The following is a 13,222-nucleotide window of genomic DNA, read 5'->3' as shown; positions in this document are numbered from 1 at the left end:
CGTAGGGTGCTGGCACCGGCCTGGGAAGCAGGTCTGCAGCCGCGCGAGCCCCTGGGGAAAACCCGCAGCCAGCAGTGTCCTTGCCTAACTTCTGGAATCTTCTCTGAGGAGGCAGTCAACGTGGGAAACAGAGAAAAGGAAAGGCAGAGAAGTTGAGGCCCCTTCCTTTGGGAAGAGGTGGTTCATAAAAGGGGTTCAGGGGAGAAAAAGCTGGAAAAGGAGAGCAGGTGGCACCAGGGATGGAAATAGGGGAGGCCTCTGGTCCCAGAGCAGGAGCTGGGCGCCAGGCAGTCAGACTGCTTCTCTGGGGACAGGGTCTGTCTGCACACACCCCACACGCCACACCACAGATACACACCCACACACCAGACACACACACACACACCACACACCAGACACACCGTATACACACCACACACACACACCACAGACAAGACACCGCTTTCCGGAAGCAGACCACACCCCTCAGGCCTCAGAAGGGGACACTTGTCGCACAGAAGCAGCGGAGAGCTGACGCAGAGGAACGCCGCCGCCACAGGAGGAGGACAGGAAGGCGGAGGGAGACCCCGCGGGCTGGGCCCCGGATGCAGTCACGCCCCCGCAGCCTGGACCCAGCGGCGGTCCTGCCTTCACAGCATCTTCCGGTTCTCTCATTTCCAGGCCAGCGAGCCCCTGTCTGCGCGGTGCGTGAAGAATCAGCTCCAAGCTCCCGTTGGTGCCTGAAAAGCTGGGGAACCACATTTAATCCTCAAATTAACTCAAAGAATGGCTCTTTCTCAAAGAAGCTATTCAAATGAAGTGTTTATTTTTATAAATGTTTCCTCCAGCCAGTTTATCTCAATTTACACTTAAGAAATAAACAACAAAACTCTGTATTTCATCTTGTGAAAAGTTAAAAGAATAAGCAGGAGCTTCCGTTTCCTGTTTCAGGTTGTTACCATTAAATTATATTCTCTTGGTATGCAAATATATTTTTAAAAATCCCAGGCGGACACACGCACAAGCCCCAATGTCCGAACGTCTGAGCGTGTGAGCGCGGGCCCGGTGGGGCAGGAGTGGGCTGCCTGGCAGCCACCAGGCAGGGGCGGCAGGGGCCGCAGGGCAGAAAGTCCTAGGAACGTGAACAGTCTTCATGTCGAGCACACAGTCACTTCCCAGGTCATGGTACTCGGTTCACGACGTAGAAGAATGAGCACCTGCTTCTCCTGACTAAAGCCCGGGGAGGGCCGGGGGCGTCCGTGGGGAGCAGTGACTCGGGCCACACGCCTACCAGCGGGGTGGGGCTGTTGCAGAGCCCGAGAGGAAGCCTGGGGACAGGCGGCCACCCGCCCCGGCAGAGGGGCCAAGGACCTCCGTGACCCCCCCCCCCCCACCGCCCCCGGCGCGGGACGCCCATCCGTGTGAGACCCGCTCCTGCCCCGGGCGCAGGGCCGTTGCCAGGTTCAGTGAAACGGCCGGCCTCGCCTGTGTCTTGACTTCAGGTGACCGGCAGAGCGACGCAGCGTCCTCCTTTCTTGCCGGTGCAGTTTCTCAGCCTCTTGCTGCTTCTTCTGCTGTTCCGACTAAAGGAGAAAATTCAGTGAGAGACACGGAAAGAGAATCCCGACACCCCTTTCTGCAGCCAGCAGCCTGCCGCAGGCGCACCTCGGGCCAGGGCCCCGCTGCAGGAAGAAGGCTGTCCCCGGGTCCCAGGGCCTGCGGTCTGGCCCTGGACTCTGCTCCCACAATGCCCTGTTCATTGGCCAAACATACAACAAAACCAGGCTCACGGGTACTGAAGGTACATCACCACCCGCCCACGGTTGCACATCTTTCACTAGAACTGGTTCTGGAGAACTTCTGGCCGTTTCCGAAGAGTCTAACTCCCCTCAGAAGCCAGAGATTTGCTACCATGAGCCATCGACACAGGCTCTGTGGACAGTGGCCTGCAGGCTCCTGGCTGGGCCAGTGCGTGGGGGGGGGTGGGGAGGGGAGCTCTCGGGCGGAGCAGTGACCGCCCCGAGGATGTCCCCCACCCCCACCCGGGAGGTCCACCACCCATGGCATGTCCTTGACGCAGGATCGCAGCGCAGGTCAGAGCCGTGTGCTTTTCCGATCACTTCTGACCGTCCCGAGTGTGCCAACCCCTGAACGCAAAGCTCAAACACAGTCTCGGCTGGTGGGGTGGCACAGAAGGTCAGTGAAACAGCACTGCCTTACAGACACCGGTGAGGCTGAACACCGGTCCACAGTAGGCTCTGCCCTGGAAATACCCCGCTGTGTTCTGCTCGGGCAGAAGCCTCTGTGTTCACGCCCGGTTTTCCTACTTCACTAGCAGGGCTGAGGGCTGAGCGAGGGGAGGGGCAGGAAGCCGATCAACGGCCCGAAGCTGACGAGGCCTCTGCTCCAGGAAGCTCCGGAATCGGAGCTCCGAGTAATTCCTTCAGCTCTTTTTCCGATCATTCCTGTTTCCTCAGGAGCCCAAGCAAAATCACTCCTGCCCGACGTGCGTCCCTCGTGCGTCCCCATCTCCTGCGCACCCGCCTCCGCTCCGGCCCCCTTCAGCCCACTCCTTGGAAAACAGCCACAGCCAATTTCTAGACATAGAAACGGCCAGTCTTCTGTTAAGACTCATCAACAGCTTTCCACAGTTTTGCTGGGGACTGAGGACGGACCTGCGGCCTAGAAGGCCCCACGGGACTGCGCCCTGTGTGCTCCGACTACACCTGACGGCACCCCTCCCTGGACCTCGTCCTACACACACACACACGGGCCCTCGTCCTACACACACACACGCGGGACCTCGTCCGGACCGCCGAGCCTGCCCGACTGCCGCCCTCCTCAGACCAGAGCCCTGCCTCGGTGGCACCCAGTGCCTGGAGCCCCGCACGTGGCTCGCCCTCCACAGGCCCGGGTCTGGGTCAGGCCCCAGGGGACGCTCTGGCGGCACTCGTGTTCCGCTGGGGCCCTGGCACCACTGTAACGAAGGAACCTGGGTGCTTCTTTCACAGACGGAGACTCGTGGAGGCGAGGACCACGGGTGTCTCGCCCTGCGTGTCCCCGGCACACCCCGCAGGGTGGGCACCTAAGACGCGCTTGCTCAAGGGACGCTCAGGAAGCCGGGGGGACCCCGCATGCGGCCCACCAGATAAGCCGGTCAGGGCGCCTGCGGAGTCAACACACCTGGGTGTTTAATGCTTCGTCTCTTCACGTGAAAAAGTATCCCCAGAAGGGTTTCTTACCCTAACGGTCTGGAGAATGAGGAACCCAGTTAACATAAACAGGGTGTGCCGGGGCTGCTGGGTTCGGTGCTTCTCACACCTCCAACATGGACGTCCGTCCTAGGCGCCTCCCTGCGGGCCTGGCGGAGAGCACTCCTCCGGGAGCACCTCCCTCTCCGGCAGCGCGCCACGCAGGGCCCTTTCGGGCCTTCCCCACGGCGACAGGGGCCTCCTAGGAGCCTGTGCGCAGGCATGACTGGCCTGCAGACAGAGGGACCGGCACCAGCCTCTCTCTGGAGAGCGGCCCTGCAAGACGTCCGCGCCGCGTGGCCGGTCCCTTAGGATTCATGGGCCAAGGAGCTCCTCTCCGAGTCGTCCTTTCCTTCTCCGTCTCAGTCCCGCCCTGGCTGCTCTCCCAGGGCCCCCAGCAGACCAGCCCGAAGAAGGCGGGGACACGGGCGCAGGCAAGCCCGCCCGCTGTATCGGCAGTGGCCTTGCCCAGGATCTGCCGAGGACGACAGGATTCCACCCTGGACTGGGGACCTGATCCTACGTGAGCCCCTCTGCAATTTTAAACATATGAAAGCATGAGCTTTCCCCTTCCAATTTATTCACACGTTAAAAAGCATACATGAGGGCCGCCTGGCCGGCTCCGGCGGCGGGGCACGTGACTCCCGCATGTGGGGTCATGAGGTCGAGCCCCGCGCTGGCGTATTTACTTAAGAAAAGCATGCATAGGAAAATCTTGGGACAACTTGAGATTTCACCTACACTGGGCGTATATCACACGCCTAGTTTAGAAAGAGATTTTTATTAACAACCACACAAATCCCTAACTGCTCCCTAGTAACAGAAAGATTGAATAGTATGTTCCTAAGTAAAAGTGAGACTGAATAGTTAGTTTGGTTACTCAAATGATACAACTGGCATAAATCAAACATTAACTGATGCATTCCCCAAAACAGTTTCACAGCCTCTGCTGGACTCAACCACAGGGCCACTTTAGGAATTTCTTAGTGCTTTTGTTTTCAGCAAAAATAAATAAAATAACAGTAATAATAAATTTCAGAGCCATCTTATTTTCGTTTTACCACAAATAACGTAAGCCCTAGTCAGTTGGAACTTTCACTTTATAAGGCAGCACCTCAGGTGGCCCACCGACCCAGACACCATGCTGCCGCCTGTCCCCCTGGGGCCCCCGGGGACCCAGGAGGGGCTCTGGCTGCGGGAGAAGGCGCCGAGCGGGGCCACGCTTCCTCGGAGGGGAAGCGCCTGCGAAGGCAGTTCAGTTCTGAGGTCAGACTCGCACGTGGTGCTGCTGGAAAGCCTATTTTCAGGTCTTAAGTTAAAAAAAAATTACACTCAAAACTTACCCTCTTTAACGTGAACGTCAACTGTTTGCTGCCAACTGTGGTGTCGGACACACTCAAGGCGCCGCTTTTTGCTTCAAGTTTCAGACGATCTTCAAGCGTTTTACTGCAGGAAGTTTAAGAGAGTGACATGTTAATTAGCAGCATGTTTTGGTTTGGCACTTGAATCAAGTTTTCATTGGAACTGCTCGCATGAAGAGAACCTTTCACGCTTGAGGGAAAGACAGAATGGCCTTCCCTACCACAACTGCCAGAAGAGTCGGGGGCACTGCTCACGTTCAGGAAACACGTGGTAAAATCAACAGCTGCCAAACCCCCACTAACTCAGTGTTTCAAGTGGCGGCTCCAGAGAGACTTTCTGTGGTTGCTACTTATCTTACCACATCACGTTCCTGAAGCCAGAATCCAAAGAGTGCTCCTTCTGAAGCCTGTGGCTTCCGGTCACGGTCAGTGACTCGGAGCTTCGAGGCATTTTGTAGCAAAAGCTCACACAAGGCAGGAGAGCGTTTTGCTCACCTCGTCGGGGGAGTGAACACAGACCACGTCTTCCAGGTCAAGCCCTGGAGAAGGGCCACACGAATTCTGATTTTTCCTTCGCGCTCTTGGCTCACCGGACCACCCTCACCACCCATGGCATGAACCACTGGAACTGTGAACCGGTCTGACTCCAGAGGGAGATAAGAGCAGTTATGACAAGGGTAAATTCTATCCGCTTCAGTTGACTCACTCACTGCTATTTCTCTAGGGGACTTTTCCTTCCAATTTCTTACCTGAATTACTCTTCCCGCTGTCCTTTACCCCAATGTAAGTCTCATTTCGCTTCTGGATCATGTCCTCCAAACTCTGCTAGGGCCTCTTTCTATACCCTGGGCCGCCGTTACAGTTGGCCGGACCCTGTAACGCTTTGTCAGCTGCATAATGAACACCGCTCTGCCCCGGCTTTACAATCGAGACGTTGCATTTGCAGTTTGCACATGAAACCCTTCACTGGACGTCACTGTAATGTTTTATTAGAAAATCCGAACACCGGCCCTTGTTGTTAACTGGTTCGGAGGGGAAACAACCTGAATCAGGCCTAAAGACAAAAACTTTGTGTACGTTTTAACGTTAGTTCTAACGCTTGGAGAAACGGCAAAGCAGCAACACCCTCACGTGTCTGTGAGGGAAACAGGTGCGGGGAGCAGAGGAGGAAAGAAGGAAAGAACACAGTTCTCTCCTCCACCCCCCTTCATAAAAAGTACACATGCTTCCCTTTCTGACCCTCCTTGTGCTGACTGAAGATGAAGGCACCCCTTTAAAACTACTACTGAACAATCTGACCGAATTGGAAGACGGCTGAACTGTGTGCAGGGTTTTCTTTCACCTGGAATACGATCTTCATCCCAGATTACTGAGCAGAGCACCGCTCCTCAACACCCGTAAGATACAGCGATGCCCCTTTGAAATTCTGAAGGAACGTTTGATGTGCACACCACTAGAGATTTCTCTCGGGTTTATGACTGGCAGGGACGTATGAAACAGGTCTTCTTTATATAATTTGAGCCGTGAAGTGGTGAGCATAAAAGTGGCACTCTTTTCTAAGCAATAATGTTATTAAGAAGCACTTTTAAAGTACTTTTCATCTTCAAAGTGCTTTACAGACGAACTAATTAATCCTTTCAACATCCCTGAGACACAAGTATTTATCCTTTATAGACGGTGAGAAGGGAGGTGAGAAGCTAAATGGCTGGCCCCGGGCCACACAGGGACTCGAGGCTGAAACCCGGGATTCCGATCTGAGAATGTCTGGTTTCCAGGAGTGGGTCAGACCAAGCCTGATCTGTGAGGTTCCGTGCAGCAAGCCTGTCTGTGGGGTCTTCTGAATGGAAGCTTCCCACACGGCACACTGAAGGACACTAAGATCTGGTTTCCTTTTTTTTTCCCCAATAAGAACTCCCACGCGAAGTGTCGGCGGGCTCCGCGTGGATGGCGGTGACGTTAGTTAGCCAGGATTTTGTTCTTCCCTGAAATTCCTCAGCCTGTTCGTGCCATTTTTTTCTTTCCTCTTGTGCCTTCTGAACAGCTCGGGAGCCTCGGAGACAAGGCGGCACACGGGAAACACTCATTTGGGAAGAAAGTGACTTTTCAAGTAAATTGTAGGCAATTACTACCCTTTTAAGAATGACCTTATTTCCTCCATGATGGGGTACATACATTCCAGCTCCCTCTCAATGTGCCTTCGATGTGCGCCTGTAAAAACTTGTTCTGTCTGGGCTCCTTGGAGAGACGAGCGGAGTGTTAGAACGAGCCAGGGCAGGAGATCAGACGCAGGCACGGAGCGTGGAGGTTCCTACATTAAAGCAAGCGCCACTTCCCTCCCTTTGAACGTCAGTTTACGGTGCGTGGCTGCGAACCAGCAATCCCTACGCCAGCAGCACCCTGAGAATGGGTCCAGCCAGAGACGACTGAAGAAGCAGACAGACACCTGAAAACCGTCTACTGTACAGGAGAACAAAAGGCACAGGGCCACACCGCATGTCGTCAGTAAGTAAGGTGGAGAATTTCAGGGAAGAACAAAATCCACTGTCACCAGCTAAACAGCACCCCTGCCCCCCATTGTGTGAGGACTGGCTAAGAAGACAGATGTGGGCTTTTAGAGGTTGAAAGGGAGGAAGCACTTAGCACAGGGCGGCCAGGCTACGAAAACACAGATGGGCACTGAGCACGGGGGGGGGCATCAGCACAGTATTTACTGTGTGCCCCAGGACGGACGCTCCTCAACTGAGCTGTTAGGAAATCGCACTGTGTGGAGGCACGTGTGTTAGTAGAGTGCGGAGAGGAGTTGACTCAAAACAGAGGACTCGCTCCTCCACGTCTACCCCAAGGGGAGCAGGAAGGCCGTGGAGGAGCGGAATCCACACATAAACGGCAAACGTTACACACTGTTTCGAATGAACGACTGGCAGATGCTTACAGAGACCAGACAGGGTACCGGACGGGGTCCGCACGCACCCCTCCCGGGCCCCGATCTCCGCAGCCGAGGGCTGAGGCACCCGGCGCATCTGGCTACCTCCTCAATCAGCTTTGGTCAAATTTAGAAAGATTCCTAGCGTCTACTGTTGTTGCAGGTGTGGGGAAACAGGCACTCTGGGAAGGGCGCCAAGAGGTCGGAGCCGAGGGCAGCGTGGCCCTATCTGTCGCAGCAAGTTCCATGACTAGGCCGCACGGTCTTTGAGGCAATCCCTGCACGCGTGTCTACACTTACCACCGTGAAAAAGGGAAGAAGAAAACCAGGACCACCCCAAGCACCCCGAACCTGGGAATGTGGCACACGTGACGGCCCGCCCACCTTATGAGAGACTGACGCAGCTCCAGGCGGGCCTACATGCACTCACAAAGAAGCATTTTCCAACTTTCCGCCTCGTGAAGAGAGCAGCTGAACCGCCGCCTGATCAGCAGGACACATTCACGTCCAGGAAGGAAGAGCTAATGCGGAACAGGCCTGAGTGGCTGGATTCGACAGGTGCATGAAGTCACCTCCGGGAGGCGGTGCGGGGGTCAAAGGGAGACTCACCTTTTATTCGGCACTCTTTGTAAATATTATGATGAAAACGTGCTCGTGGATCACCTGGGTGCGAGTCAACTTGGGTAATAAAAGACTGCACCAAGCGCCACTTTGGAATGGAGTCATTTTCAAAATTGGATTTAAAAAAATGCTTTGTATTAAAAGAAGATGGTGTTCCCTTAGCTCTCACCCACCACCAGCGAGGGAGGTGAGCTGAGGCCCAGCCACAGCGTGGAGAAAGTCGCCGGTGTGACAAGCGGCTTCCCCAGAGCTACGCAGAGCACCTGGTGAGCGCAGAGAGCTCCTCCAAGGCAGGCAATGTCTTTGAAACCTTTGAATTTCCAAGACAGACCGCAGGCTGGGTGCTTCAAAGAACACTTCCCTACTTAAGGGGCAGCCTGGCAAGAGGGTATGTCTCCCTGATGGGAGGGGCGCCGGGCCCTAGGGGCTCCCCTGCAGGCCCCCCAGCCCCCCCACCCCAGCACCTCCCTGATCACCAGAGGCTGAGGAGCCCAGACTCCGCACGGGGGCAGCAGCGTGACCCCCCGCCCCCCGCCCGCTCTCCACCTACAAACGTGAACGTGATTATTGCCGCGCATCCTGCTAGGCCCCCCCCCCAGGTCTCGGAGGAGGGACCCCTCCTTTCTGACGGTGCCCTGGCCGCTGCCTCCTGATGCTCACTGAACTGTCAGTTCCTTAGGTCTCTGTGTCACTGTCTACTTGCCACAGTCCCCCCCACCCTGCCCACTAACACATTCGGTCCCTCAAGCCTGGAAAACCTTCCCCATCGAGTTACTGGCTTTGACTCCTTCCTTTTTCTGCCAGACTTCTTGGAAGAACCATCCACACAAACTGTTCACAATATTTATTATCGCCTCTCACTCATCAATTGATTGCAATCAGACACCTGGGCGGATACCTGAGAAACGAGTCCCAGCAAGCCAGTCTTCCTAGCGGCCTCAAACCTCCATCTCGTGGGGATCCCGCCCCAGCGGACATGCGCACCACACCCTCCGTGCCGCTCCCTGCCTGCTCGGCACTCTCCAGTTTCCCTCCTGCACTTCTGACAAGCGCTCCGCGACTTCTACTGCCCGCCTCCCGTCCGTCTGTGCTCCAGCTCGGAAGTCTTAGCCCTCGGCAATCAGTGTGATCAGCAACGTCTCTCCAAGTGTAGGCAGCACTCGCCTGCAACTGTATTTTTCTAAAGAGAGGCAGACGTCCGGTTTTTATCACGGACGCAAGAAGAAATAACTGTGGCTCCCCAGGGGCTCCGTTTGTCACCCTCACCACACTCACCACACTCGATGACACAGTGAAGGCCGGCACCTCAGCCCTGTGTCCCCAGCCCACGCCCACACTTCCCTCTGTCCACTGAACGTCAGTTAGCCAGAGGGCGCCTGGGCACGGCACACCTGATGGGCAGGTGCCCCGCTCCGTACTTTCAGCCTCAAACCTCGTTTTCTTTCGGTGGTCTTGATCGTGGCAGCAACGCTGCTGGATGGTTCAACATCACTGACTCTTCCTTTCTCCTTTGCCATTAAATTCGTGATGGCACAACGCTGTGGTGCACGGCCTGTTCCTCCTCAATCTGAGACGGTCTGTGGGCAGCATGGCTAAGCCGGCCTGCTCCTCGCTGCCCACGGTTCAGGCCCCGTCACTTCCAACTGGGATACCGTCCAGCCTGTTAGCTGACCTTGGCGGCCCACCTGCTCCCTGCACGTTCTCCCCACAACTGAGCTATTTCGTTAATAGTTTCTGAGAGGGGACCGTTTTATGCCTAAGAGTTTTTGCTTTCATTTTCTACAACAAACCTAAACGGCTTGTATTATACATAAGTATCCACATCACCAGGTGGGGGGGTTGGGAACAGACTGGATGGCGTTAATCTTGGCGTAATGACGGCCCCTGGCTCCAGCGCGCCTGGGCCGGGCTCCGTGCTGCCCCCACTCACCCTCCCGCACCAAAACCTGCTGCTCTCCGATTGCACACGGCATTGCTAGGTCCCCACGCCACCGCTGGAACGCCGTCCTCCCCACCCTGCTGGGGAGGCTCCTCTTCCTGTCTTTCCAAGGACCAGTTACACTATGACCTCTCACGAAGACTCCTTATGTCTCCACAAGTTAAATCCCTTTCTCTCCTGTGTCCTTTCCATATGGCTCTTCGCGGCTCACAGAGCACGGGCCAGAATGCAAAGGACACAGGGTGTGGGCTGAGCCTGGTCTTGCCGTCTCCCGGCCCCGGACAGCACTTGGTTCTAGGCAAGCACTCAACGAACGTCCGACCGACGAACGGGCAGGGGGAGAGGTTGGCAGGTGCAGGAACAAACTCACAGAGCACAGCACTCCGCAAGGCCTACAAACACGTGCTGACAGACACACGGATTTATGTGCCACCATGTCACTATGCCGAGCAAGGAAGAGGACTCACTCAAGTACTGAGATAGGATTCGTGATTCACTTTTCCCTTTACAGAGAAAGTCTTAAAGCTGGGCAAGTCCAAGTGAACGTTTAAAACATGATACACTCAATTCTGATGCCATGTTTTACTAACTGACTTATGGTAACTGGATAAATAGAAGGCATTCCCTCTGGTGTTCTGAAGGATAATGTTTCAATGCTTCATTAAATAATATTAAAATATTGCAAGTTCGGGATTTGCCAGAATAATCCAGCCAAGACTAGAACTCGATAAGCAGTTTGTGCCAAAAAGTCCAGCCAACGGCAGTCTGTTCATACCAAAGGTTTATTACTTTCAGCTACAGGACTCTCCTTTTAAGCTCATGAAGTTCTGTCACTTACACAGTTCTCTACTCAAAAAAAAGAAAAAGTTAAACTTAGTAAAAATGTTTAACTGTAGCGTATTAGCTCGGCTACTATTTACTCACTAAATACTCCGTCTCTTTTGCCTGCCACAGTAACATCCTGCCGCCAGCCTCGGGCAGGACAGAAACGTTAGCGCAGAGTGGTGTCCCCACCCCTGAATTCCCGCACAGCTGCGCTCTCACTGGGGACCGCTGCTCCCAGGTCCCTGGCCGACGGAGGGCTCTTTCTCAGCAGACCTTGAAAGGGTGACTCCCCGGGCGGCCGGACACTGGCCAAGGCACAGGGGGTCCCCTCCACAAACACTTATCCAGTGCTCACTGGGTCTGGTGCTGGGGCAGAAGCCACTAATAAAGTACACCAGGCAGGACAAAATCAGCGGATACTCTGACAAGGACCCTCCCTCCCCTGAACAGAGCCCCACAAGGAACTAGTCCTCATTCCGCGGCTGAGCAGGACGCCAGCCGGCCCCCTGGGAACAATGGGCGCACAGAGCGAGGCTGCGCTGCTGGCGGGGACGCAAGACGGGGGGCTTCTCCGAAGGGTAAGCCTCATGTTGCCACGTGACCAGTAATCGCACCCCTAGGAACACAGCCAGGAGAAATGAAAACACGTCCGTGTAAAATCGCTTACACAAACGTTCATAACAGCATCGTTTCTGACAAAAAGTGGAGTGACCCAAATGTCCATCAACGGGGAACAGGTGAACGATGCGCGGTCGGGTCTATCCACGGGGCGGATTATTATTTGGCCGTAAAAACAAAGGAAGTACTGACAGCTGCCCCTGCATGAAGACAGCAGGTGCTGCACTCCGTAAAAGAAGCCAGACCAGTGCCACGTCTTCTATGGTCCTGTTTATATGAAATGGCAGAGCGGCGGGTGCACAGGGACAGAAAGGAGACAGTGGCTGCCCGGGGACCCGGGGATGGGGTGGGCTGTGGGCAGAGGGCAGCGAATGCTAACGGGGGTGGGGTTTCATCTGGGAGATGAAAATGTTCTAAAAATGCACCGTGGGGCTAGCTGCACAACTCAGCGGTTACACTGGAGACCAATGAACTGTGCTCTTTACGTAGGTGGATTATAGGTTATGTAAATTGTATCTCAAGGAAGTTGTTACTTAAAAACAAAAGTGAGGCCAATAAAGGTATCTCCAATAGATATCAACCTTATTACTAGGTTCTTTGTTTACCAACAGATCTTTTGTGCGTTAGGAGCAGAATCCTGAGATGCTGCTGGGTTCCAAGTTAAAGGAGTCCCTCAACATCTGACCTCGGATGCTTGCGAGAAGTCGGTGAGATACACATGATGGGCCAGACCTCCGTTCCAGAAACAGTTCAGACTGTCCTATGATGTCCTCTCCACCCTTTCCCTACTTCCTGCATCTGAAAAACCACTTTCCAAACAGGAAGCCAGGCGCTGGAGAAGCACAGGTACAGAACTGGTACTAGCCCAGCCCCCGCCTCCTCTGGGCTGCCCACACCTTCGAGATGACCTACCACGACCACCTCATCGCTTCCTCCTCTTACACATTAACACTCGGCCCAGGGTCCTCAGAGCCGAGACTCCCAGAACTCACAGCTTATACACGAGCCAGAACAGAGGACCTGGCGTGTTCCTTATGGAGACGCCTACACCTGAAACTGGCCAAATTCTTCAAGGTTGACTTTTTCCATTGTGGTGAACTACATTCACGGTGCTGTGACCCGTCACCACTCTCCGTTTCCAGAACTTCCTTCTCATTCCAGACTGAAACTGCACCTCATTCAGTGATTTCTCCCCAGCCCCTCCCCCAGCCCCTGGGGAGCACCCTGCTGCCCGCTCTCCATGCACCTGACTATTCTAGAATACCACTCCTGCTCATCTCTCGGTTCTCTTGCAAAAGGCTTAAGATTTCTGGCAAATTGTCCAAGTGACCTTTCCAGTAATCAGGTAAGCTGAGAGGGAGATAACTAAAACTGAAATTCTAATAAAAAAATAACTTTTTGTGAAGAGCAAGAATATGTAACCTCTTAATTACCACTACAGAGAAAACTACTAACTGTGGGGCAGAGAATAAAATAGATATTTGTAGGTTGGGGAAATGGAGGGGAAAAGAACAAGGACAATGAAAGACTATGACTTGTATGGTGGACAAGTGCTCGCAGTATGCTGGCCGGCACCCTGAGCGACCGGCACCCGGAGCGGCCGGCACCCAGAGTGACCGGCACATGGAGTGACCGGCACCCGGAGCGGCCGGCACCCAGAGTGACCGGCACATGGAGTGACCGGCACCCGGAGCGGCCGGCACCC

At 54.8% G+C, this 13,222-nt stretch overlaps 1 protein-coding gene across 2 annotated transcripts in view; it reads right to left on the bottom strand.

Annotated features, from left to right (window-relative positions):
* Positions 1 to 784: 784 nt before the first annotated feature.
* Positions 785 to 13,222, bottom strand: part of NOL10 (nucleolar protein 10) — a 79,646-nt gene continuing 67,208 nt past the window's right edge. For both annotated transcript variants that reach the window (XM_029938305.1, XM_029938306.1), the window contains 2 exons: positions 4,574 to 4,676; positions 785 to 1,562 (listed from right to left, as the gene is read on the bottom strand). In XM_029938305.1, coding sequence (XP_029794165.1) covers positions 1,443 to 1,562; positions 4,574 to 4,676 — 223 coding nt within the window. In that variant the 3' untranslated portion in view covers positions 785 to 1,442. The remainder of the gene's footprint in view (positions 1,563 to 4,573; positions 4,677 to 13,222) is intronic.

The sequence above is a fragment of the Suricata suricatta genome, chromosome 4, assembly GCF_006229205.1.
Source record: "Suricata suricatta isolate VVHF042 chromosome 4, meerkat_22Aug2017_6uvM2_HiC, whole genome shotgun sequence".
Classification (NCBI taxonomy): Eukaryota; Metazoa; Chordata; class Mammalia; order Carnivora; family Herpestidae; genus Suricata; species Suricata suricatta.
Note: the sequence above shows the minus strand (reverse complement) of the source record. Positions and strands in the feature narration are given on the sequence as shown.